This window comes from Diplotaxodon limnothrissa, linkage group LG14, assembly GCF_057381915.1.
Source record: "Diplotaxodon limnothrissa isolate DT_005_m linkage group LG14, D_limnothrissa_male_GT1.1, whole genome shotgun sequence".
NCBI lineage: Eukaryota > Metazoa > Chordata > Actinopteri > Cichliformes > Cichlidae > Diplotaxodon > Diplotaxodon limnothrissa.
Window position 1 is genome coordinate 41,370,533 of NC_140609.1, and position 27,594 is coordinate 41,398,126.

The 27,594-nt window shown below is 43.5% G+C and overlaps 1 protein-coding gene and 1 pseudogene across 1 annotated transcript in view; one reads left to right on the forward strand and one right to left on the reverse strand.

Annotated features, from left to right (window-relative positions):
* The window catches only part of ece2b (endothelin converting enzyme 2b), a 33,951-nt gene extending 29,136 nt beyond the window's left edge, over positions 1 to 4,815 (forward strand). The window contains exons 15-19 of the mRNA XM_085371368.1: positions 93 to 203; positions 590 to 657; positions 1,118 to 1,308; positions 1,386 to 1,481; positions 1,774 to 4,815. Coding sequence (XP_085227494.1) covers positions 93 to 203; positions 590 to 657; positions 1,118 to 1,308; positions 1,386 to 1,481; positions 1,774 to 1,950 — 643 coding nt within the window. The 3' untranslated portion in view covers positions 1,951 to 4,815. The remainder of the gene's footprint in view (positions 1 to 92; positions 204 to 589; positions 658 to 1,117; positions 1,309 to 1,385; positions 1,482 to 1,773) is intronic.
* A 1,003-nt stretch (positions 4,816 to 5,818) lies between these two features.
* Positions 5,819 to 27,351, reverse strand: LOC146619549 (scavenger receptor cysteine-rich type 1 protein M130-like; annotated as a pseudogene).
* Positions 27,352 to 27,594: the final 243 nt, after the last annotated feature.

Consider the following 27,594-nt stretch of genomic DNA (forward strand, 5'->3'; position numbering starts at 1 on the left):
TGGACCGCAGATTAACTCCTCTCCCTCCCCTTCCTTTCTCTCTTCCTCTCCTCCTCCTCCCAATCCTTTCCTTGTTTCCTGTCCTCCTCCAGATGGAGTATGACTCCTCCTACAGTTAATGCCTACTACATGCCCACTAAGAACGGCATCGTCTTCCCTGCTGGGATCCTGCAAGCTCCCTTCTACGCCCACGACCACCCCAAGTCTGTTTACCTCAGTATCTACCTGTCCATGCGTCTGCCTGTCTGTCTTTACATGTTCTTTTCTTCAGCTTTCACACTCTTCAGGATGCTGTTTGCTCTTATTGTTGTTGTAATGAGCTCTGCTGACTGTAGGGGGCGCTGGCAGGACTTTAGACTTTCAGTTTGTGGGTGTGGCTTAAATCATCACTGAGTTTGGGCATAAAGTTCTGATTAAGTGCTGATCCGGTCATCCGCACCATGTGTGTGTGTGTACTGTAAATATATAAAAATACTAATTATAAACTTTATAAAACGTGTTTTTTATAAAGAGCTTCCAGACCAATCGCAGCTGTTTCTGGACTCGGTGTGTGGGTAACGTTTTGACTGCTGTGTGTTTGTGTTTTCAGGGCACTGAACTTTGGTGGCATTGGGGTGGTGATGGGCCACGAGCTCACGCATGCCTTTGATGATCAGGGTGAGTTTCACTCCAGGTCATATTTGATTCACTGCACTCAGTGTGGGCGTGGCCTGTGTTTATTCTGAATTGGGGTGATTATTAACGGACGGCTGCAGTCCTGGCGGCCGACTGTCGTTCCTGTTGTGCGGCTTTGAAGTCTGATTGAAGTCGGCTGCCCGGGGCGCACATGCAGCTGACGTGTTGTGATGTAAATTCAGATTTGTCCACGTGGTCTTAAAAACAGGCAGGCGTGGGGGCGGACCCTCAGTAATTCCATAATTTACCTCAAAATGAACTAAACAAACCTAATGAGCTGGAACTAAATCATGTTTAACGGGAGCTTAAAACAGGCTCAGGCTCCAAACTGCCACAAAAACAGGAGCATGAAACATTAAACAATTGGAGAACCACAGATGGTAATCCTGATTACCTCAGGAAAGTACCAACACAGCTGCAATGTGGTCCTTGTGTCCATCAGGTCGTGAGTATGATAAAGAAGGAAACTTGAGGCCATGGTGGCAGAACTCGTCCGTGGAGGCGTTTCGCCAGCGGACCGAGTGTATGGTGGATCAGTACGGCCGCTACACCGTCAACAGAGAACACATCAACGGAAAACAGACACTCGGAGAAAACATCGCCGACAATGGGGGGCTAAAGGCCGCGTATCACGTGAGTAGGAACACAAACCGCTGCAGCAACAGGTCAACACCTCCCACTAACCCGCATGTTGATGTTTTCCTCCTAAGGCCTATCGGTCATGGATCCAGGGAAACGGAGATGAGAAAAGACTTCCTGCTGTCAACCTGACCAATGACCAGCTTTTCTTCGTTGGATTTGCCCAGGTGAGACGCTGCAGACAAACAACGAAGCTCAGCTATTTGCTTTTTTCAGTTACAGATCTAGACCGCCAAACCTAAATGGGATTAGTTCATTCAACTCAGAAAATGTCAAACGCCATCCGTTTCCTGTTACCACTGGTGTCCCCCAGGGATCTGTCCTCGAACCTCTTATAATAGTCATCTACTTCCTGTTGCTCAAAGGAAGTAGATGATTGTGAGACATTTGATTAAAAAAATGAAAGAAAATGCTGCATCGAGATTTGTCCCTTCTCAGATTTCTGTTCTGTTCTTTTAGGTGTGGTGCTCAGTTCGGACACCAGAGAGCGCTCACGAGGGCCTCGTGACCGACCCCCACAGTCCTCCCCGATACAGAGTCATCGGCACGCTCGCCAACTCTCCGGACTTCAGCCGCCACTTTAACTGCCCCGAAGGGACACCCATGAATACGGGGAAGCGCTGCGAAGTCTGGTAGTCAGACCTGAAAGGACCAGCTCGGGGTGGTGCAGGAACGGGGGGGGGAGTCTGTCAGCTGACGGGTTGACGGGCTCGTTAGTGTCTTAATTAGAGTTCAGGTTCTTTCATGGGGTGGGGGGAGCAGGTGTAATCTTCAGCTTCAGTTAATCTGTAACTTGGTGACGATCAGACTTACTTCCTGTCTGGAAACTAAACGGACTCGGTGGACGTCACACAGACACGAAGGACTGACGAGGAAGAAGAAGCCACGTGGGCGGTGGCGATGATTCCTGCTTTTATCACGTTATTGATTCATAGTGTTATTAATGGGCTTTGGTTTGTGTGTGCGTGTGTGTGTGTGTGTGTGTGTGTGTGTGCGCGTTTTGTCCGTTGTGTGAAAGAGCTCTATAATTCCACCCCCTACGACATCACTGTGATGACCTCATACAAAGTTGAACTGTTACATAATCAGTCATGGCTGTGTGTGTGTGTGATTGGCCACTCAGTTATTGAGGAAGCTGTCGCCTGATTGGCTGGGAGGCTTTCAGTTTTAGGGGTGTAGATTAGGATTAAGGAGAGGAACGAGGGTTTCGTGGATTATTTATGAGGTTTTAAGCATTTAAAACACTTTTTCTCGGATTTATCTCCTCGGTCCGTTTCTCGTGTATATAATCTGTCAGAAATGTCGAAGTTGAATCCACGCTGTAACCACTGTTTCACTCTAAATTAAGACAGACGTGACATATTTTAAAAGGTTTTCCATCATTTTGTAATCTATTACAACCCTTTAATGAGTCTGTCGAGGATTGCCTTAAAGCCAGCGTTATCTTTAGGTAACACAGAGCATAGCTCACCTTCCAGTTTGCACAGTTTAACCGACTCACTACGTTAGCGCTCTGCAACCACTAAGTAACACACTGTTACCAGGAGACACAGCCTCACTTCCAGGTAAAGACCAGTGTCAGTGAATCAAACAGTGAGTAGAGAGGAAACAGCTTAAAACCAAAACCTGATCCTAAAACTGAGTTTGGAATTAAAATTTCAAAATAAAATGCAAACACAATCCTGTCTATGGTCTATCTCACAAAAATAGATGATTTATTTGCAGTGTTTTGGTAGCTCATCTTTATCAGGTAAACGGTGAACCTCTGAACATCTACCACAGCGGTCTGGTTCACATGCAGCTCCACGTCACCAGTTTTCACCCATTTGCCAACAAAACAACTTAAAACAGAAGAAGTGGGAAATATACACTGGTGGGTGAAACTGGAGGTGTGGAGTGCGTGGTCCGCTGGTGAAATGGTGGATACTAAGAGCTTAGTGGCACAGGAAGTAGTGGAAGTCAATCAAATTTCCCAGTTGTATTTGTTTCTAATGTTTTATAATAACTCAAGTTTGCTGTTTCAAACACTAGTTATACAAAGAATCATAAATATACAAAAGTATGATGGAGTAAAGCTCACAGGACTGCATTTCAGATACAGTTGGTGCAACCGGTGAAAACACAAAACTGGAACACTTTATAATGAAACTAACAAGAAGCTCCACATACTCCTAATATACTAGTATAGATATCAAGCCACATGCAGCCATGTTTGTAGCCTTTGGATTTTTTTATTATTCTGTATTTAAATGATTTTCTATAGTTTTAAGCCATTCGGTGCGCGGGGAATGTGATTGGCTGTAAGCTTGCTGATGTCATGGCTTCTCTTGTCACAAACCATTTGCCTGATCTGTGAACGAGTCCTTGGAGCTCTGCATCTGTCCCACTCTTTCATTTTTTGAAATAATCGGCTGCTCACTGAGCTCGAGGTCTGATGTGATGTGAGGGTGGCGTGAACTTCAAAATGAGACTTTTGGTGTATAAATGGGTTCATCATCAGACCTCGGCAGTAAACAGCTGGACCAGGAGTGGGATTACCTTTAGAAATACTCAGAGTAAACATAAATATGAGAGACAGACTGTCGAAGTTAAAGATCCAACACACGTTAAACCTTCATTCGTTAAAGAACTGACGACTTGGTACCTCAGACTTCATTACCAACGATTCCTTAAAACATGGCTGAACTTTAGCTCCCGCCCAGTGCAGGCACATGACTGACGACAGGTGGCGCTCTCGGCCCGCTCACCTGAACCACAAGCTTAATATTCACGTTAAAGTCAGTGTTGTGATAATAACCATACACTGTGTATTGTCAGTGTTTGTGCATGTGTGGGTGTGCGTGTTTTGGAGTGTGTGCCGGCTTCGCCTCCCCCTATGACATGACCGTCCAATCCTACGCAGCTCCCGTGTGTGACGTCTTTTGTTCTGCAGAAGAAGAAGCTGCCTCCGGCGAAAGATGTGTCTGGGTGCGTTTGCGTGTTCTTGTATGTCTATTGTTGTAAGGACGATTAAAAACGTTGGTTCTCCACTTTGGGACAGATTTTCTGAGACCCTTTAGAAGCAGGGTTAGGTTATGAGTTGGGGGGGGGGTGCATCGCATCTACAAGGGTCCTTGTGTAGGTGCAATGAAACAATAGACAGACAAGTGTGTGTGTGTCAGGAGTCAGAGCTGTGTAAAAATCTGTGTGTACAGTAAACAACAATAGAGCTGAAGTAGAAGAAACTGCTCATTTTAAACTCTGTGTCTGTCCTGAGGGGGCGTCAGTGCTCGTCCAATCACAAGGCTGCGTTTCAGGTGCCTGCTGTGGGGGAAAAAACACCTGAAGTTTTATCTGCTTTTATTTTATTGCCCGAGAATGTAGAGAAAAGAATGAGAAATGTTTTCTATCAGGCTGCAGAAATATAATAAACACTGAACACACTCAGCCACACAGTCCTGCTCTGTTATTACAAGGAAAGGTGGAGCACGGGTGGGGGTGCATGATCGCTTTGGCTCCACCCAGCATGTGAGTGTTTGAATGTAAGCTTGTTTCTTTTACCTTCTCTGTAACACGGCTGCTGACGAGGATCAAATCAATCAACTAGAAAATCAATGAGAAAAGGCACTATTGAAAGTTAATGGTGTGCTGTCCTCACCCTCAGGTTCCTGGTTTTCACCAGCGAGCTAACAATGCTCCAGTAATCAGACTCAATTTCCTTTTTTGTGCTGATTTATTGAATGATGGCCTCTGACCTTCTCTTTGACCATTGTAAAACTGAAAACATACAAAATATTGTATTAGCTAACTAACATTGCAAACTAGCTTGTTACAAGCTTACTGCAAGCTAACAAGATAAAACTTTCATACTCAATTAAACAAAGTTTTAAACACAACAAGAGACAATTATTATTTAATCATCACTCATACTTACGGACAAATCTCGTCCGAAGAAACATTTTCAGCTTGGAACGATAATGCTTCAGCATTACGTTCAGCCATCTTGGATTTTCCACTTCCTCTATTTTTCTTTTTCCAAAGTAATCAAAATAATATTACAAATCAGCCACTAGAGGGGGCTCTAGGGCAGATTACTAAACTGTATTATCCAGCGTAACGTATAAAAGGCAGAACAAATATCCTTTATTTATATAAAGTTCTGCCAGGAGAGCAGACTCTGCTCCACACTGGAGCCTCCGCTTCTCCATAGAGCGCCCCCTGGAGGAGCGAAGGAGGCCCACAGCCAAGCTCCCTACAGACCACCTCTGCATCCTGCAGGTCAAGCTTCACGCACTGAGGACCATCTCTGGTTACACTTCCCTGCAGTCAGTGTTGAACAGCAGGTACATTAGGGGCCAGTTTCTGTGTAAAAATGTGATTAAAAACCTGAAACACTTTGATGGTTTTGGACTTTTCATGCTGGCAGTAAGAAAACAACAGAATCATTCCAGCCTGACTGATTAACAGAATCTTTGGTAGAAAGAAAGTAAAATCTGTGACTGAGGTGATGGATGAGCTGAGAACTTCATCTGGATATGAGATGAGCTCCTTCCTCTTCAGCCGGCCCTTCTTCAGCTGCACCAACACCAAAGTTAACCAGCTTGTTGTTCTCCGGTCTGCCCAGCTTCTGCCCCCTGCTGGCCTGGAGGGACATAAGCACACATAGATCAGACTGACTGCATCGCTCCTCTCTCAGGGCTTCGTTCTCTGATGCAAACATGTGTTCAGTACCTTACAGTAGAAATACAGGACAACGTTCTCCAACAGCAGGATCAGTGGCAGGACGAGCGCTCTGATGATGAAGCCTGTGGGATCTGGATGACCTGCGGGATCGAACACATTCACAGTCATCACGAGTCAAACAGCTGCCATTAAACACAAACTGCAGAGAAATCTGTGAACATCGTTTATCTGGACCTGAACCTCTGCTCTGAGGACAAACCCCTTTAAACCCCTCTGAGAATAATCTGTGACTGGAGCCTGCACAAGTTAAACTGAGTTTAGTGATACTTAAAAGTCAGAAAATGTTTTTCATCAATTAAAGACATAAAAAGCTGATTAGTCATGTGGATAAAATACATATATCCCTTCATTTATTGTCTCTTCCAACCATCCATGTAACATCAGGTGTTTCAGATCAGGTCATTGGTATTTAGGGAGTGATGCCTGTGACACTGAGGACCTGCTGTTGTCATTGGTGTTGAAGTTGTCTCATCATACTCTGGCCTCTGACAGTGGACTCATCTCTGTGCTTGTCCTGCTAGACCTCAGTGCAGCGTTCGATACTGTCGACCATAATATCCTATTAGAGCGATTAGAACATGCTGTAGGTATTACAGGTACTGCGCTGCAGTGGTTTGTATCATATCTATCTAATAGACTCCAGTTTGTGCATGTAAATGGAGAGTCCTCTTCACACACTGAGGTTAATTATGGAGTTCCACAGGGTTCAGTGCTAGGACCAATTCTGTTTACATTATACATGCTTCCCTTAGGCAGCATCATTAGAAGACATAGCATACATTTACACTGCTATGCAGATGACACCCAGCTCTATCTGTCCATGAAGCCAGATAACACACACCAATGAGTTAAACTGCAGGAATGTCTTAAAGACATAAAGACCTGGATGGCCGCTAACTTTCTGCTTCTTAATTCAGATAAAACTGAGGTTATTGTACTCGGCCCTGAAAATCTTAGAAATATGGTATCTAAGCAGATGCTTACTCTGGATGGCATTACCTTGGCCTCCAGTAACACTGTGAGGAACCTTGGAGTCATTTTTGACCAGGACATGTCCTTCAACGCACATATTAAACAAATATGTAAGACTGCTTTCTTCCATTTGTGCAACATCTCTAAAGTTAGAAATATCCTGTCTCAGAGTGACGCTGAAAAACTAGTTCATGCATTTATTACTTCCAGGCTGGACGACTGTAATTCATTATTATCAGGAAGTCCAAAAAACTCGCTGAAAAGCCTTCAGCTGATCCAAAATGCTGCAGCAAGAGTCCTGACAGGGACTAGAAAGAGAGCAGATTTCTCCTGTTTTGGCTTCCTGTTAAATCCAGAATTCAAAATCCTGCTCCTCACATACAAGGTCTTAAATAATCAGGCCCCATCTTATCTTAATGACCTTGTAGTACCATATCACCCTATTAGAGCACTTCGCTCTCGCTCTGCAGGCCTACTTGTTGTTCCTAGAGTATTTAAAAGTAGAATGGGAGGCAGAGCCTTCAGTTTTCAGGCCCCTCTTCTGTGGAACCAGCTTCCAGTTTGGATTCAGGAGACAGACACTATCTCTACTTTCAAGATCAGGCTTCAAACTTTCCTTTTTGCTAAAGCATATAGTTAGGGCTGGACCAGGTGACCCTGAATCCTCCCTTAGTTATGCTGCAATAGACATAGGCTGCCGGGGATTCCCATGATGCATTGAGTTTTTCCTTTCCAGTCACCTTTCTCACTCACTATGTGTTAACAGACCTCTCTGCACTGAATCATATCTGTTATTAACCTCTGTCTCTCTTCCACAGCATGTCTTTATCCTGTCTTCCTTCTCTCACCCCAACCAATCACAGCAGATGGCCCCGCCCCTCCCTGAGCCTGGTTCTGCTGGAGGTTTCTTCCTGTTAAAAGGGAGTTTTTCCTTCCCACTGTTGCCAAAGTGCTGCTCATAGGGGGTTATATGATTGTTGGGTTTTTCTCTGTATCTATGAGGCACCTTGAGGCGACTTGTGTTGTGATTTGGCGCTATATAAATAAAATTGAATTGAATTGAATTGAATTGAATCATACTATTATCTACACAACATTCTCTGGGGTTAGGGGTATGTCTGGTATTACATTTTAAAGGTACCAGGAGTGATCAATCGGTGTATTTTGTGGAAATCAAGCAGCTGCTTGTTTCTGGTTAATCCTTTTTGAGTCAAAAAGCTGTCTCCAAACCCCCCCACACCTCATTCCTGGATCTGCCAGTAACTCTACAGCTGTTAGTGTCAAAGTGATGCAAACATATTGAGCTTGTACACATTTAACCGGCACAGCAGAAAACCAGGAAAATCCTTTATGGCCCAAGAAAAACTACAAACTACAGTTGGTCAACGTCCAATCAAAGAGAAATAATTTGCTTTAGATAGACAAATCAAAGATGAAATGTTTGGCTACAGTAACTGTAGAGACATTCAGAACAAACCAATGGCAGATGTTAAAAAACAAACCATCAACCAGGCAGAACTATGCTGGTGTGTTGTTGCTTCACAGCATCAGAGATGGAGAGACTTCAGCCACTGATTCCACTCTGAACTGCAACATAATGATGACACATCTGTCTTAAAACTGAACAAGGACTAGATGAGTCGATGGGATAATGATCCTCAACACATGAACACATTCACCAATAAGTGACTCAGAAAGAAGAATTAGAGGAGGAAGGAGTCAACGCCCAGTTCAGCTGAATCCCGCTGGAGTGTTGTGTGACGAAGCAGGTGGCACACGCAGGAAAACCACCCAGAAACAACATTCTGGCTTAAACAGCAGTCCAGATGTTAACAGGATGTGCCTGGGAGGACTGATGTTTTGATTTGTCGCTGTGTAAATGAAATAGTTTTCAGAGAACCGGCGTTACTGTGGTAACCATTCATACTCTGCTCGTCACTGTTTCTGGCTGCAAACCTTTCAAAGTTAGATTTTACAGAAAATCTCTCTGCTTCAGCTCACCTGAGACAGTCACAGACAGCTGGCGGCTCTCAGAGGAGAAGTTGTGAGAAAAAACATAAACACGATAAAAGCAGCTGTAGTTTCCTTGGTGGGCGGGCTCTGTGACAGGAAACAGGAAGTGGGCAGAGTGATTGACAGCTGGCTGGGTGTAGTTGTATGCTGTGTTGGAGGAAGTGAAGGTGAGCTGGAAGGAGCCTCCTGGGAACTGTGGCTGGATGGAGCAGCTGATGGTCAAGCTAGAGCCCCTGGACACCCGAAGCCCCTGCTGCTGTGCCTCGGAGACCCCGTCCATGGAGGCAGGGACAATAATGCTTGGCTGAGCCAGCAGGTCTGTAAATGAACAGAGACCATGACAGGTGAGGTCATCATCAGAGGCCTTATGGCAAACAAAACAGCCTCTGAACAGCAGCGAGCAGCAGCGACGACGGACTGTAAACTGAGATACTGGATCCACCTTCAGGACCTCCACAAACCCAGTCACACAACTTCCTCCAGATGTTTGTTGAACATCAGCAGTTTATGGAAAGACTGAAGTTTGCAAAAAGTTAAACCTTTCTTTGACTCTTGGTGGCGCTGTCACTTGGTGTTCGCTCGCTCTGTGGTAGAGTATCACTTCCTGTTCCTGCTCAAACACAGTGGTGTTTCTGAGTAGCTTATTTGCTTAGCAATTTAATTAACAACTTTTAAATACATTCTTCTTTCATAGTATAATCTTCACGTGCTTCACCCGAAGCACACTTTCTGTGTACTCACTACCTAATTTATAGCCAAAGTATTCACTCACTGTCTCTGTACTGTTTCGCTAGCTTAGCTTAGCTCGTAGCCAACTCGTTAGCACCATGGCTACTTCACCTGTCCCTCCTGCACTTTCTTGCTCATTGTGTCAGATGTTTAGTTACTCCTCGGCCTCCTTTAGCAGTAATGATATCTGTAACAAATGTAGCATATTTGCAGCTCTGGAGGCCAGGATTACTGAATTGGAGACTCGGCTTCGCACCCTTCATTCACCTGTAGCTAACCAGGCCCCTGTAGCTGGTGCAGCCGAAGATAGCGTAGGCCCCGCTAGCTGTTCCCCGGCAGACCCCAAGCAGCTGGGGAAAGAGGGCGGCTGGGTGACGGTGAGGAGGAAGCATAGTCCCAAACAGAAGCCCCAGGTACACCACCAACCCGTTCATGTGTCTAACCGTTTTTCCCCACTCGGCGACACACCCGCCGGGGGTCAAACTCTGGTAATTGGTGATTCTGTTCTCAGACATGTGAAGCTAGAGACACCGGCAACCATAGTCAATTGTCTTCCAGGGGCCAGAGCAGGCGACATTGAAGGAAATTTAAAACTGCTGGCTAAGGGTAAACGTAAATTCAGTAAAATCATAATTCACGTCAGCAGTAATGACACCCGGTTACGCCAATCGGAGGTCACTAAAATCAATATTGAATCGGTGTGCAACTTTGCCAAAACAATGTCGGACTCTGTAGTTTTCTCTGGTCCCCTCCCCAATCAGACCAGGAGTGACATGTTTAGCTGCATGTTCTCCTTAAATTGCTGGCTGTCTGAGTGGTGTCCCAGAAACGATGTGGGCTTCATAGATAATTGGCAAACCTTCTGGAGGAAACCTGGTCTTGTTAGGAGAGACGGCATCCATCCCACTTTGGATGGAGCAGCTCTCATTTCTAGAAATATGGACAAATTTATTAAACCCCCCAAAATATGACTATCCAGAGTTGGGACCAGGAAGCAGAGTTGCAGTCTTACACGCCTCTCTGCAGCTTCTCTCCTCCTGCTACCCCCCCAAAAACCCATCTCCATAGAGACTGTGTCAGCTCCCAAACAGACAAAAAACAAACTAAAAACCAGAAACAAACAACTTAAACATAAACAATTACAAAGAAAGAACAATACAGTATCCACATCTGAACCAAAGAGTAACACAGTGAAATGTGGATTATTAAATATTAGGTCTCTCTCCTCCAAGTCTCTGTTAGTACATGACTTAATAATTGATCAACACATTGATTTACTCTGCCTTACAGAAACCTGGTTGCAGCAGGATGATTATGTTAGTTTAAATGAATCAACACCCCCGAGTCATTCTAACTACCAGAAACCTCGAAGCACAGGCCGAGGGGGAGGTGTGGCAGCAATTTTTCACACCAGCCTATTAATTAATGAAAGACCAAGACAGACTTTTAATTCATTTGAAAGCCTGATGCTTAGCCTCGTCCACCCCAGCTGTGAAACTCAGAAACCAGTCTGACTTGTTATCATCTATCGTCCACCTGGGCCTTACACAGAGTTTCTGTCTGATTTCTCAGACTTTTTATCTGATTTAGTTCTGAGCTCAGATAAAATAATTATTGTGGGTGATTTTAACATCCATGTAGATGCTAAAAATGACAGCCTCAACATGGCATTTAATCTGTTATTAGACTCAATTGGTTTCTGTCAAAATGTAAAAGAACCCACCCACCACTTTAATCACACTCTAGATCTTGTTTTAACATATGGCATAGAAACTGAACATTTAACAGTGTTTCCTGAAAACCCTCTCCTGTCTGATCATTTCCTGATAACATTTACATTTACAATAATTGATTACACAGCAGTGGAGAGTAGACTTTATCAAAGTAGATGTCTTTCTGAAAGCGCTGTAACTAAGTTTAAGAATATAATCCACCCACTGTTATCATCTTCAATGCCCTGTACCAACACAGAGCAGAGCAGCTATCTGAACGCTGCTCCAACAGAGGTCGATTATCTTGTTAATAATTTCACCTCCTCACTACGTACGACTCTGGATACTGTAGCTCCTGTGAAAACTAAGGTCTCTAATCAGAAGTACCTGACTCCGTGGTATAATTCTCAAACACGTACCCTAAAGCAGATGACTCGTAATCTGGAGAGGAAATGGCGTGTCACAAATTTAGAGGATCATCATTTAGCCTGGAGAAAAAGTTTGCTGCTTTATAAGAAAGCCCTCCGCAAAGCCAGAACATCTTACTATTCATCACTGATTGAAGAAAATAAGAACAACCCCAGGTTTCTCTTCAGCTCTGTAGCCAGGCTGACAAACAGTCAGAGCTCTTTTGAGCCAACCATCCCTTTAACGTTAACTAGTAATGACTTCATGAACTTCTTCACAAATAAAATTTTTATCATTAGAGAAAAAATTACCAATAATCATCCCACAGATGTAATATTATCTACAGCTACTCTTAGTACCATTGATGTTAAGTTAGACTCTTTTTCTCCAATTGATCTTTCTGAGTTAACTTCAATAATTACTTCCTCCAAACCTTCAACGTGTCTTTTAGACCCCATTCCTACAAAACTGCTCAAAGAAGTCCTGCCATTAATTAATGCTTCGATCTTAAATATGATCAACCTATCTCTAATGATCAGCTATGTACCACAGGCCTTCAAGCTGGCCATGCATTGAGTTTTTCCTTTCCAGTCACCTTTCTCACTCACTATGTGTTAACAGACCTCTCTGCATTGAATCATATCTGTTATTAACCTCTGTCTCTCTTCCACAGCATGTATTTATCCTGTCTTCCTTCTCTCACCCCAACCGGTCACAGCAGATGGCCCCGCCCCTCCCTGAGCCTGGTTCTGCCGGAGGTTTCTTCCTGTTAAAAGGGAGTTTTTCCTTCCCACTGTCGCCAAAGTGCTGCTCATAGGGGGTCATATGATTGTTGGGTTTTTCTCTGTATCTATGAAGCGCCTTGAGGCGACTTTTGTTGTGATTTGGCGCTATATAAATAAAATTGAATTGAATTGAATTGTCACAGATCGTGACTGTGAAGAGAAATGAAACACAGCCCCTTAAATATTCTCAGGGGTAACTCATAAGTAATGATTAGGAGTTTTCAGATCTTTTAAAACATTTTCATGTACTTCGTTCTCATGAGAACATTTCTCCTTGTTGAAGTGATTTATTTGTAGCTGTCTGGTCTACGCTGCTATAAGCTTTTGCTTGGTTAACTGCATGCAAACGACTGCTGAGTGCGACAGAAAGAGCAGCAGCAGTAAAACGAGTTAATGGGATCATTAAAGGTTTGTTTATTTGTAAGTACTAACGTCAGGTACTGTTAGCTAGGTTAAGTAGGTCACATACCAGCAAATTTCAACCTGAGTATTGTTCGGCAGTTCTTTTGCTTCCTCCATAGACTCTAGTGTTCAAATGTACAACTTCGTAAGAGTTTGCAGCTGGTTACATAAACTTTCTTGGTCTCGGTGCTTAAATGTTCCCTTCATAACTCTTTAAAATGAACTAAATCTATGTCTTCCACTAACAATCACTTCCTTCGTGTCACACCTTCAACTATTTTTCCCCCCGTTGTTTTTCACAAACTGTGTAATTGATGGGCTTACCTGAACAGGTGACACTGAGCACAGAGGAAGAGTAAGATGGTTCTACACATTCCCTTAGGGAAGATCTCAGCTTGAAACAATCAGGATTGATCTTCAACACAAATCTGTATGTGGACTTTTTTTTTCCAACAGAAACAGCAGAGCCACAGTCCAGATGTTCACAGAAGACACCTGCTGCCTTCAGAGGCCAGTCAGAGCCAATCACTGGTCTCCATTCTCCCAGGTGTTTCACCTCCAGTGTACCTGCACAGCGACTGGCTCCTCCCACCAACCTGACAGGCTCTGACAGAAAGCAGAGAGTCATCAGTGAGAGAACAAAGTGAGTTTGAGTCAAAGCTGCAGCTCCTCTTCTACCTGAGCAGGTGAGTCCAGCAGCTTTGCCAGGTGAGCAGCTGCTTCTAGCTGAGCCTGAGCTTCTACAGTCCAGGAGAGCAGACTCATGGCCTCCACACTGGAACTCTCTGCTCCACACTGGAGCCTCCGCTTCTCCATAGAGCGCCCCCCGGAGGAGCGAAGGAGGCCCACAGCCAAGCTCCCTGCAGACCACCTCTGCATCCTGCAGGTCAAAGTCAGCTTCACACACTGAGGACCATCTCTGGTTAGACTTCACCTGCAGTCCGCCTGAACACAGACTGGAACCGTTCAGCAGCCTGACAGAGTCTGCAGAGATCAGAGATCCATAATGTTCATGTTTCTTAGACTGTCAGCTAGATAATCTGCACATCTGCAGATTGTAATAAGAAACTCAGAGTAAGAGCAAAGTGTTTTTGTTCTGGTACCCCAAAAGGTCGATTCTGTTCATCTGGATGTAGTGTTCAACCTTTTGGGATTTACTTAGCTGGATGACTGAGCATCAGGACTTTGGAGCAGGAAGATAACAATGAATTAGATTAACAACAAAAACTACAATAACATCCATTCTGTCTTAATTAGATCTGCATTTCTTGGCTAATAATTCAGTTAGTGGAAGAATGGGGTCCGTACCCGCGTGCTGTGCTGAGTACCGCATGGTTTATGGATATCACAACCAACAGCATCAGTTACATGCACAGGAGCCACGCTTACCAGCAGGTACAGAAAAAACCTTGCTGTGAGGTGACAGTGCAATGTGCCACTGCACCTCCACGTTGCACCAGTTTGTGGTGTGTGAATGTACAGTCCCGTTTAAAATCACTTGGAAAATGGCGAAAAAATCATTGGATTTGGATCAGGGGAACATGAGGGATGGTCCAAAAGTGTGATGGAAGAAGTCCTTCAGCATTGTCCTGTTGATAAACCCGGGCGTCACCACACAGACGAGCAGTGTTGGTCACGTTACTTGAAAAAAGTAATCAGTAACTAATTACTGATTACTTCCCCCAAAATGTAATCCCCTTACTTTACTGATTACTTATTTTCAAAGTAATTAGTTACTTTTTAAAAATATGATTTACAACCTGAAGAGGTGATAAAGCGAGAGATCTTTCAGCCCAATTCTACTTTTTCTGCATAATCCATCATACAAAATGTAATCAAATGGAAAAGTCTCTTTTTTTAACTTGTTTTATTAGTTTTAACCTTTTAACTTTATGCATCAAGCAAAAATTCTCTGACTGGAAGAAATTAGTTTAACATTTAAACCTATTTTCTGCACATTCCAGCTCATAAAATAAAATATTTTTGTGTTTACACTCAGTCTTTCAAATAGATGCAAGTAAAACACAGCAGAAAATAAATAAAGTCACAGACTCAGCGGCCCTGTTGCTCTATTTTCCCCTCTATTTAGGGGGTTGGGAAGCGTATCTGTAACCGGAAGCTCGCCGGTTCGATCCCCTGGGCTCTCTGTCCTGGTCGTTGTGTCCTTGGGCAAGACACTTTACCCTGCCGCCTACTGGTGTTGGCCAGAGGGGCCGATGGCGCGATATGGCAGCCTGGCTTCTGTCAGTCTGCCCCAGGGCAGCTGTGGCTACAACTTTAGCTGCCTCCACCAGTGTATGAATGTGAGAGTGAATGAATAGTGGCATTGTAAAGCGCTTTGGGTGCCTTGAAAAGCGCTATATAAATCCAATCCATTATTATTATTATTATTATTTTCACCTGTAAAGCAGGAGTGGGGCAGGCGGAGGTTTACCCTGGTGCAGGTGTGCCGCGGTCAGTGGAAGAATCCGCGAGTTTCTCTGTGAGTTTCCCATTACGTCGTAGCTACTCGGTGCTTGTTGGAAGTTTAGGGGTTTTTTTCACTGTAAAAAGAAGTTTTCTTCCCACGCACAGCGGACACTAATGTTTTTGTCACTTTTTATGGAATCAAACTCAAAGTAAGGTCAGTACTTCCACGCTTTAAACGCTGCACGCTCATACTCTCTCTGCACTCGATATATGATCCATTGTTGATCTGCACACAGCTGTTGTCACGAACGGCGCACTCGCTTACGTCACTGTCATGAGACACGCTCGCAATAAAATCACGGTTTTAGTAACGCAGTAACGCAGCGCTCCTACGGGAAAGTAACTGTAATCTAATTACCTTTTTGCAATAGTAATTCCTTACTTTACTCGTTACTTGAAAAAAGTAATCTGATTACAGTAACGCATTACTTGCAACGTGTTACTGCCCATCTCTGCAGACGAGGGCCCTCAGTCATCAGGGATGCTCTGTGCATAGCCACATGGCCAGTGGCGTTTGATGCCCCTGCAGCTCCTGCAGCTCCGTTGTTCCACTGAAGGAAAAAGCACCCCAGACCATGATGGTGCCCCCCCCCCCCACTGTGGGCGTAGAAAACACCTCAGGTGGGATCTGCTTATCATGCCAGTAACTCTGGAAACCATCAGGGCCATCAAGGTTACATTTGCTCTCATTGGAGAATAAAACTTTCCTCCACCTTTCAGCGTGCGATGTTTGGTCCAAGCGGTCATTTCTGTGGTGTCCAAGGAGACGAGGCCTTTGAAGGCGTTTTTTGTTTTTTAAGGCCCTTCAGTCTCAGATGTCGTCTGATGGTTGCTGGCTGCAGTCGGCTCCAGTAGCGGCATTGATTTGTGTTGAGAATCGTCCAGTGTCTTTACGGACAGCCAGTTGGATCCTCCGGCTCAGTGCTGGTGACATGTTTGGGGTTTTCCACTGGACTTTTTTGTTCCATAACCTTCAGGATCATTTAAGGAATTCCAAATGACTTTCTTACTGCGTCCCCCCTCAGCTGCGATGGCGCGCTGTGAGAGACCCTGCTTATGCAATTCGACAAACCGATCACGTTCAAAAACAAAACTTTTTTTGCCTTTGCCGTCAGAACGTCATGACAGTGACACCACCTGACAGAAAATGACAATGAATCCACAGTTTTGCACAGATTTGTCTTTTTTCCGGCCTGAACTTTGGATGAGCTGTAAAACAGTCTCAGTTTAAGTTTGTTTTGATTTTAAACTTTTGATCAGGGCTGAAACTTAAAGTATATTTTCATGATTTTCTATAACACAGGCTTCACCTCCGCCAACTGGAATTCCTGAGCTGGACCTCTGGACTGTGTCTGTACTGCTGGATGTTTCCTAACACTAACTAGCTGTTACTTGTGTCTGTGTGATGCTTTTATGTGCTCTGTGAACCTAGTTTGATAACAAAGCTAGCATTAGCTGATAACACTTCAGAAAACCAACAAGACTTAAAGCTAAAGTCCAGAATTAAAAATATTTATATACAGTCTTCTGTCTGGTCAGTAGTGCAGCTTGATGCATTAACTTGGTCTGGACTGCGACTGATTTGGGAACAAGAGAAAATGACAGTGGGTCCTCTAAGCTAGCCAATAATGCTCAAGCTTCTTCTCAAAGGGGTATCCTTCGGACACAGCAATGGTACCACCTATTTACATTAGTCTAGATTGTATATCACCTGACATGGCTGCATATCTATCTTCTAATAACATTTATGAAAGTGATGGCCTTACCTGAACAGGTGAGATCAAGGATAGAGGAGGAGGACCATGATATTGCACACTCCCTCAGAGGAGATCCAGACTGAACACAGTCAGGGTTGATCCTCCAAACAGATCCATATGACTTAAATATCAGTCCTACAGAAACAGCAGAGCCACAGTCCAGATGTTCACAGACAACAGCTGCTGGTTTCATGGTCCAACCATTGTCATCCACTGGTCTCCATTCTCCCAGGTGTTTCACCTCCAGTGTACCTGCACAGCGACTGGCTCCTCCCACCAACCTGACAGGCTCTGACAGAAAGCAGAGAGTCATCAGTGAGAGAACAAAGTGAGTTTGAGTCAAAGCTGCAGCTCCTCTTCTACCTGAGCAGGTGAGTCCAGCAGCTTTGCCAGGTGAGCAGCTGCTTCTAGCTGAGCCTGAGCTTCTACAGTCCAGGAGAGCAGACTCATGGCCTCCACACTGGAACTCTCTGCTCCACACTGGAGCCTCCGCTTCTCCATAGAGCGCCCCCCGGAGGAGCGAAGGAGGCCCACAGCCAAGCTCCCTGCAGACCACCTCTGCATCCTGCAGGTCAAAGTCAGCTTCACACACTGAGGACCATCTCTGGTTAGACTTCACCTGCAGTCCGCCTGAACACAGACTGGAACCGTTCAGCAGCCTGACAGAGTCTGCAGAGATCAGAGACGCAGACACACAAGACAACGATGGCAGCAAACAACTATTCACTCATTCAGACTCACAACTCCAACATGAGTTCATCATTAACAACAGAATGTTATAGCAGCGCACGCTGGGCTCATGTCAGCATCACGTTTAGATTTTGTACGCAGATTTTTGAATAAAGCTTTGATTAGAAAATGTTCCAACGCTATCGAAAGGAGCAGGGCTGAGTACCCAGGGGAAAGAGGCCATGTGACCATGTTTCTCTGGCCTCCTCTCATACACTATACAGAAACAGGATTGTGGCAGTCTGCACGTTACAGGTTGAGGCTGATTTAGAATGATACCGATTCACTGACATAAACATGGAGCTACGAACAAGTTTAAGTTTAATAAACTCCTACAGTGATCTTGCATGGACACTTTTTCAAATTCTTTTTGGCCTTTTACTTAGACAGTGAAGAGCAGACAGAGAGAGAGGGAACAACCCCTTTCCCCCATTCATTCAATATATTTTTGGATTTCTTTAACGAAACTTTGCTGTGTCTGGTCTCATCATTCACACCATCTGGGCTCCATAGCACTTTTCCTTCAGTCAGTTAAATTCACCCACTGCAGTAAAACTAGCCCTTAAATAACTTTGTGTTACATGTGGCCTGATGTGTGAATGAATGGGTTTTGTGTTATTTAATTGGGTATTTTCTGTGTTTTGAAAGGTCTGCGACCAGAAAAACATGAAGTTTATTAAGAAAAGTGGTGTCAATGTTGCACATCCTGTCATTGTTTCAAAAGATTTCACCTGGCTGTGAAAAATGAAAAAAATAACAAGCTAAAAAGACCAAGTCAAACAGTAAGAACTGGAAACCAGCAGCTCAGAAACCCATCAAGCTGAAGAGGGAGCACCGACATGCTGGTTGGTGATTGGTCCAGAGAACTCCTGAAGTCCTGCTGGACAAAGTCGCTGCACTTACCTAAACAGGTGAGATTGAGCATGGTGGTAGAGGGTAACAGTCGTAAACAGTCCCCCAACTTAGATCCGGACTGAAAGCAGTCAGGTCTGAACGACCATACGAGTCTCCGTGGGGACTTTCTCTCTTGTACAGAAACAGCAGAGCCACAGTCCAGATGTTCACAGACCACAGCTGCTTTCTTCAGGGTCCAGTTATAGAAGTCTACTGGTGTCCATTCTCTCACGTGCTTTATCTCCAGTGTACCTCCACAGTGACTGGCTTTTCCCACCAACCTGACTTCATCAGGCTCTGAACAGGAAGCAGAGTAAAGAAAAAGGTCAAACGTTGCTGCTGATTCTGCGTTTGTGATTATTTATTTCTCTTTGACTCCGTTTACCTGCTGAACTCTGATTTCTCTCACTGATTCCTGAGGAGAAAATCAGAGAAGAGCCATTGATAAAAGTAATGCGTTACTGTAATCCGATTACTTTTTTGAAATAATGAGCAATGTAAGGGATTACTATTGCAAACAAGTAATTAGATTACTGTTACTTTCGCATAAGCACGCTGCGTTACTGCGTTACTAAACCGTGATCAACAATGGATAATATGGAGCGATGGAGAGAGTATATGGAATCAGAACGATGCCACCTTGAAACGAAACCGAAAAATGGATTGAAACCGAAAAAAAATATTGTAACTGAAATAAATGTACTGAAAAATCTTGTATTGAAACCGAAAAAAAAATTGATAGTGAAAAACAATTAATTGAAACTGTAATTTTTTTGTTTTCGCTTACAATTTTTTTTTGTTTTCGGTTTCACTCTGCTGGCACTGTTTTGGCGTACGGGGGCGCGCTGGGGGGCGGGGATTCCGACCCGCATGTATTTGCATATATTATAATGCTGACCAATGACTGGAGAAAACACTGACGACGCGGCTGCGGTCACGGACAAACTCGCACGTGTCTGTTCGGGAATGGCAGATGCCGAGAGGTCCAGCGTTTACATTACCGACTATTTCAAAGTGACAGCCTGAGGTGTTCTTCAGTAAATTGGACTACCGGACAGGAGGATCTGAGGCCCCACCGCATTATTTTTGGTAAGTTAAATGTGTTTGTAAGCTAATCCGTAATTTAGGTCCTTAGCTAGCTACCTAAGGACCTAGCTAGCTAAAATGAGCACTCGGCTGTCGGGGAAACATGTTTTGTAAAGTTCGTTTAGCTACCCCGTGCAGGTGAATGAATTTACCCTGACTAAAGAAATCAAGAGAAACGCACCGGGCTGCTCAGTGACTAACCACGCTTACTGTACTTTTATTATGAGTATTATACTGTAAGAGCAACGGGCTGGACTCTGCTTCTGCTCCTGTGCAGAGCTGATTATTAAATATGTGCAAACAGCAGCATGTTTTCTGTCGCTTTCCACATGTGGAAGGACATTAAAGCCAACTTTTAAATTCCCCTCATTAGTCAATAGCTACGGATTAAATAGCAAAGCCCGATACTTATGTACTGAAACCAACTACTTCCGCTTGTCAGCTTAAGTTAAAATGTTACATTTTTCCCCTGATTTTTTTTTTAGCTTTTGTTTTTTTTTTTACTGTTTGTTACAAATATTCAGGTTAAAAAACTGTCCAAATTATTTTTAATGAATTATGTTCACAAAGTCACATGTGCAGTACTCTGTACAGCTTGCATCCTTTAGGACAAATAATTTGAAACGTTAATATTTCTTGTTCAATACTGAGCTGATAACACCTCTGTATGTTGTGACCAGGATGCAGCAGCAGACTGAACCTCGACTGAAACCTGCTCCATCATCTCATCTTTGCAGATGTCCATTTATAAAGCATCAACAACTCAAAGGTAAACATGATATTAGAAAATGTGTTAGTAAAGCCTTTAAAACAAATAAAAAATAAACAGCTGTCGGCAGAACTGTAGGACTGAACAACTTCAGATCCCGAGTGTGTGAGGACGGAGAAGGATCAGCTCTATTTCTGATTTGAGAGATAAACTTTATATTTCAGTTTGTGATGATTCTGTTTGTGATTACAGGAGCCGTCCTCAAATTCAGACCTCAGCACCACCCAGTGACAGCACACAGATCATCCTATATCTTCAATCTTTGTAGTAACTCCAAAATTAACTGAAGAAAACAGTACAAAGGTTAAAGTACCACATGTGCTGTCAGTGAAAGCTGCAGCTGTTTTATTGATAAATTTAAAGACAAAAAGTCAAAAGGATTAATCACCCCTGTAACTGTGTCACTATACATCAGCATTAACAGGACCTCAGTTTGGTGTTTCAGAAAACTGCTGATCTCAGACCTGCACAGCTTCTGTTTTAAACACTGAATGTACTCAGCTACATGAAGAGCACATGATGTTTTCTCTGACACAATTAAATAAAACCTGATTAAACTCAAAGGTTGTTACTTGTATTTGAACTAAAAACTTGTGATCTGGAATTCTTTCACTGTTTTTGACAATAGTGTGTTATTTATCATAAAGTAATTCAGAGTCATTCATACCAGAGAGCACAACATATATTTAACTTTCTACAGGACTTAAAGATATTACTATAGCTTATAGCTATTACTTACCTGCACTACTGTATAGTTCTGTGTAAATAATCATTCTGTACATATGATTTTTAATCCTACAACTGTTTATAATTTGCATAGTTCACATTTCTGTATAACTGTATCTCAGATTTCTGTAGTTTCTCATATTCATATCCTGTACATAGCTTGTACTCACTACAGCCTGTACATACTTATAGTTATAGAATATTCACAACATACTTCATACCGTGTACATTATAACATACCATAATAGACCCATTTCTGTAATATACTTACATATCTATACTATTGCTAATATATATTGTAATATATCTATATCCTGGTGTGGAGAAGGGAAATTATTTTACTGCTATTGTTAAATAATTGTCATTATTACGATTGCATTAATAATATAATCTGGAGTTTATATTGCATTCAGGGGTTGAACAGTGTCTTTCAGAAAGACTAAGTTGCAGGCTGACAGGAAATTGCAGGTTTGCAGAGTGTGCCTTTTGCAGAACTGAAACCGAAAGCAGACGAGACACAGACAGTAGGTGAAGAGGTGACACAAAGAGCATGTGAGGTCAACACATACACACACATTAGTTAGATTTATTTAGAGGAGAGAACGGAAAGTACCAAGCCATGAAAATAGAAGATGATTTTCTAGGTGAAAAGTCATTCTGGTGTTGATCTGATCTATGTATAAAATGTACCGGTGACGCATGAAGGGGCGTCAGTAAACAAACCCTGATGCTATAAAATATCTGTTTATGCTTTGATTAAGTCGAGGACTACTGGCTGTCTGCGTACAGAGTGTCTTCCCACACGTGTGTTCATTAAAATCATTGTTTGACCAAGACCTTCTGGACCATGGGTGGTGTGTACTCTCCTTCCTCAATTTTGAACCTTAACACTGGCTAAAGCACTTCTGGATGGATGCAAACTGCATTTCGTTGCCCTGTACCTGTGCAATGACAACAAAGTTGAATTCTATTCTATTATATTATGTAAAAGTCCAGACCCTCTGAGGATTATCTGAGTACTTCTAACATTACACAAAACAAAGGTCTCCATCAGTGTTCATGAAATGCTGGGTTTATCCTTCTTGTGAGGGAGCTGCTGGTGAAGATCACGAGCCCTGCTGGATCCCGGCGATGAGTTTCAGTCTTCCTGGTGTTTCTGAAATGATGCCTCTCACTGTGGGTCAACAGAACTTCTGGCACAGGACAGCTGTAATGAAAGAAATTGAAGTTTTGGAAATGACCTATATGTGAGAAGCAGATTTTGTATTTACTTTTCTTTTGCCAATCAAGATAAAGTATAATTTTCACCATACAATTACTAACCTTGTCATCTCCTGCACTGTCTGTTTTGGGCTCTGGGCTCCTCCTTCCCAGCGCTCATGAGACTGCTTTGCTGCACTGTGGTATGAGGTGCTAACCTGTTGACAGTGTTGGGAAGGTTAATTTTAAAATGCATTCCACCAAAGATTATAGAAGTAATGTATTCTGAATACTTTACAACTACATGAATGTGCTATTGCTGTGTGATTTATTACTATTACTGAAGGCTACTCGCCATACCAACACCAACTAGATGTTAAAATCTTAATATAAATGAGTAACAGTAGGTGGACATTAGGTAAGGCTGCAGCGATCTCGTGTAGAAAACTATTCAGCGCATATATAAAACAGGTCCGCGGCTCCGAACCGTAGTAAAGGGACCTCTGACTAATACGTCCGGTTCGTGTGGGGCTCGTAGCTGAAAACTAGCTTTACTTTGTTGTCTGGGTCAAGTTTGCTAGCGAGAGACAGAGAGAGGCGTTGAAAGGCTGCTTATTGTTTCGGAGGAAAACACGAACACGGTGTACAGTCGAGTCTTAACAGCTTACTTACAGCTGGGCTCGTCAGGCTCTCTTTTTGGCTTTAGTGGTTATTATTATATTTACATGCTTCCAGCTCCCGTTTCTGCTCCGTGACAGCTCCTTTCTCTCCCTCCTCGCTCACAGACACATAACGTGTATGGCAGTGCATTCTCCCTGCAGCACGGACTACACTGCCCATGAGGCTACATTGTTTAGGGCGATGCCTGTAACACTCTGCTATTGCCTTCATATTAAATAATTTTTGTATAATAATTTTTAGAGGCTCTTATTGCGTGTTTTGTTTGGGTTTCCACCGGCGTGGAATTACCAAAAAATAGAGAGACCATAGCCTAACATATGAAACAGGTAAATACCGCCATGTAATCCATTTATTTCAACAAACTAACTGTATTCTCAATATCACCTATTGAACAGTAATTGTAACGGATACATTTACTCATATTTTGTATTTTAAATACGTAACGCCGGTGCATGTATTATGTTACTGCCCAACACTGCCTGTTGAGATCCTGAGATCCGCTCCTAGAACACCGGCCTCCAACTCCTGAAGAGACACGGGTGTCCCTAAATTTAGCAAATATTAGCTTCAGGCTAGCTTGCTACGACGAATAGGCTAATACCAGCATTTTACCACAACTTCACCAGATGTAGCTAAAAAAACTAAACTAATGTCCAGCCCAGTGGGACAGCAAGAAAAGATGACAAAAAATGATTACTTACTTGCGGTTTGGAGGTTCAAGCTGAAATTGAAGCAGCCATTGAAAGACGGGAAGAGAGAAAGATGGCAGCTTGGTCAGCACTAGTGGCCTCTATAATATATGCAAATACATGCGGGCCGGAAACCCCGCCCCAGCGCCACCCCCCAGCGCGCCCCGGACGCCAAAACAGTAGTGATGGGCAGATGAAGCCCCATGAAGCACTGAAGCTTTTCATCCAATTGGTTCACCCCAACGCGAAGCTTCATGAAGCTTCATTTGCTCTAGCAGGACACCTACTGGACGTAAAAATAATAGCTGGCATGAATTTGAAGAGTGTGGCATTTTGCACACAGCCTGTAAATGTCAACAACAAAAGGAGTGTGTAAAACACCTATAGTGTAGTGATGGCAGTATACTGTGTATATTTATGCTGGCAGTATGGAAAATGATTATTTGCGGCAAAGTTCGAACCGCTTCATGAACCAGTCACGTGGTACAGCCGGGCAGCGAGGCTTCGGACGTCATCATTTTCAGCTCCTCCCATAAATGAAGCAAGCCTCGATACGCGCTTCGCGGAAACGCCCCCTCCATTACTCGACACACGCTCCGAAGCCTCGATACAGAACGTCCCATCACTACAAAACAGTGCCAGCAGAGTGAAACTGAAAAATGGTTTGAAACCGAAAAAAAAAAATTGTAAGCGAAAACAAAAAAATTACAGTTTCAATTAATTGTTTTTCACTATCAATTTTTTTTTCGGTTTCAATACAAGATTTTTCAGTACATTTATTTCAGTTACAATATTTTTTTTCGGTTTCAATCCATTTTTCGGTTTCGTTTCAAGGTGGCATCGTTCTGATTCCATAAGAGTACGGCTGTGCAGCGTTTAAAGCTTGGAAGTACTCACATTACTTTGAGTTTGACCCTGTAAAAGTGACACAAACATTAGCGTCCGCTGTTCCCTGCGTGGGAAGAAAACTTCTTTTTACAGCGAAAACCCCCTAAACATCCGAGCAAGCACCGAGTAGCTGCCAGGGAGAAGGATCCAGCTTCTATGCAAGGGGAGGGAGGGTCTAACAAATGCTGTGCCTTTAAAGTTATGTTTTTATTATACTTGTTATACATTCCAGCCACCCATGTCTATGAACTATATAAGAAAAATGTGGAAACTTCTTCACAAATAAAATTTTAACCGTTAGACAAAAAAGGACTCATAAATCATCTCACGTAATCAACGAGAGCGTGATGTAGACACAGTCTGCAGCTCTCGCTGAAACCTCCGGCACATTCTCACTCACAGAAACACATCTTTGGCAGTGATGCACAAGCTAACCACACAAGGTAAACATGCCCACAGCACAGAAAGGAAGTGTCATGAGACGTTCTCACACCTCGAGTTTTTTCTTACATTTAGTTTGGTGCTCCTCACATACTTAAATAATCAGGCCCCATCTTATCTTAATGACCTTGTAGTACCATATCACCCTATTAGAGCACTTCGCTCTCGCTCTGCAGGCCTACTTGTTGTTCCTAGAGTATTTAAAAGTAGAATGGGAGGCAGAGCCTTCAGTTTTCAGGCCCCTCTTCTGTGGAACCAGCTTCCAGTTTGGATTCAGGAGACAGACACTATCTCTACTTTCAAGATTAGGCTTCAAACTTTCCTTTTTGCTAAAGCATATAGTTAGGGCTGGACCAGGTGACCCTGAATCCTCCCTTAGTTATGCTGCAATAGACGTAGGCTGCCGGGGATTCCCATGATGCATTGAGTTTTTCCTTTCCAGTCACCTTTCTCACTCACTATGTGTTAACAGACCTCTTGTAACAGCAGTCTGGCGAGGAAGGAGCGACTAGCAGGTCCAGCAAGCGTGTGGTGTGGGGGTTAGCTGAATAACCCGAAGCCAGTCGGTTAAATCAAACAACAGACCTTTATTCATTATCAGCAACATAAGACCATACAAGCCAGATCTCCACGGCTCTACTCTGTCCGTACATACATGTGCGGGGTTCGGCGCCAGGCCGTTACAACAGTAAGGTGTTTCCTCGGAGACTGGAACATGAGCAGCATGGAATGGCTGCCGCTAACAACACCACACCCACTAGGAGACTCCAACAACTACTACAATAGTAGGGCAACCCCCCCTAGTGGTGCTATAACCCAAAAGGGTTGTTACGCTCTCTGCACTGAATCATATCTGTTATTAACCTCTGTCTCTCTTCCACAGCATGTATTTATCCTGTCTTCCTTCTCTCACCCCAACCGGTCGCAGCAGATGGCCCCGCCCCTCCCTGAGCCTGGTTCTGCCGGAGGTTTCTTCCTGTTAAAAGGGAGTTTTTCCTTCCCACTGTTGCCAAAGTGCTGCTCATAGGGGGTGATGTGATTGCTGGGTTTCTCTGTGTGTGTTATTGTAGGGTTGACCTTACAATATGAAGCGCCTTGAGGCGACTGTTGTTGTGATTTAGAGCTGTATAAATAAACTTGAATCTTTTCTGTGTCCGCTCCGTTCATCTTAGCATTTGTGTTTTCACTTCGTGTTTTTGTTGAATAGTGAGGCAGCACGTAGACTGGAGAGACTTGAGTTCAGTGACGTAAACACTGGTCTTTTATTTGAGTGGGAGTATCCTGTCAGAGTGTGTGCAGGATTTCAAACTACTGTGTGGTTTCGAGCTTGAAGAAATTAAAAGTTGATGATGTGTTGACTGTTTTAAACTTGGGCGTTTTCTCTTTTTCTTTCCTTCGATGTGATTTTCATTTACGCTCTAAATAAAGCTCACAGCCCATCTTTTAACAGATTTAACTGAACATCTTCCATCCATCCATACTCTGTCATTTATCCAGTTCAGGGTCAATGCGGGGGTGGAGCCTATCCCAGCTACCATAGGGCAAGAGGCGGGGTACATCCTGGACAGGTCACCAGCCTGGCGCAGGGCTAACACAGAGAGACAGACAACTGTTCGCACTCACATTCACACCGATGGGCAATTTAGAATCACCCATTAACCTAACCCCACTAACTGCATGTCTGTGGACTGTGGGAGGAAGGGAGGGAACCCACGCAGCACTGTGCATCTTCTTTATGTGGGTTGTCCAGAATAGCTCAGGATAACAACTACCTCTAAACCTGGACGTTAACATATGCATTCACATTTTTCTCAAAGCATTAAAGAGGAAGCTTTAATCAGTAAATCTAAATATTTACTGCATCTCGTGTTGTTAAAGCCGAGTCCTACCTGAGCTCCACAGCAGCAGCAGCAGCAACAGGTGATCCATGTCCAGGCCAACGTGTCTTTGATCTGATCGTCACATGTGCCGTGCTCGCCGTATATCTGCAACAGGAAGAGGGGGAGCTTCACTCCTCTCTCTCTATGTTAGACAATTGTGGATTAATATGGTTGTCATTGTGCAGGGAGGCCAAGATGAGCAGATTTGTTTTCAGCTTTTAGTCGTTTTCCATTGCAAGCGTTTGGTTTTTAGATTTAGCACGAAAACCTTTGTTTTTACACCTGGTTGGTTGAAAGGTTGCGCCATGTATGGTGTAGCAGGAAATGT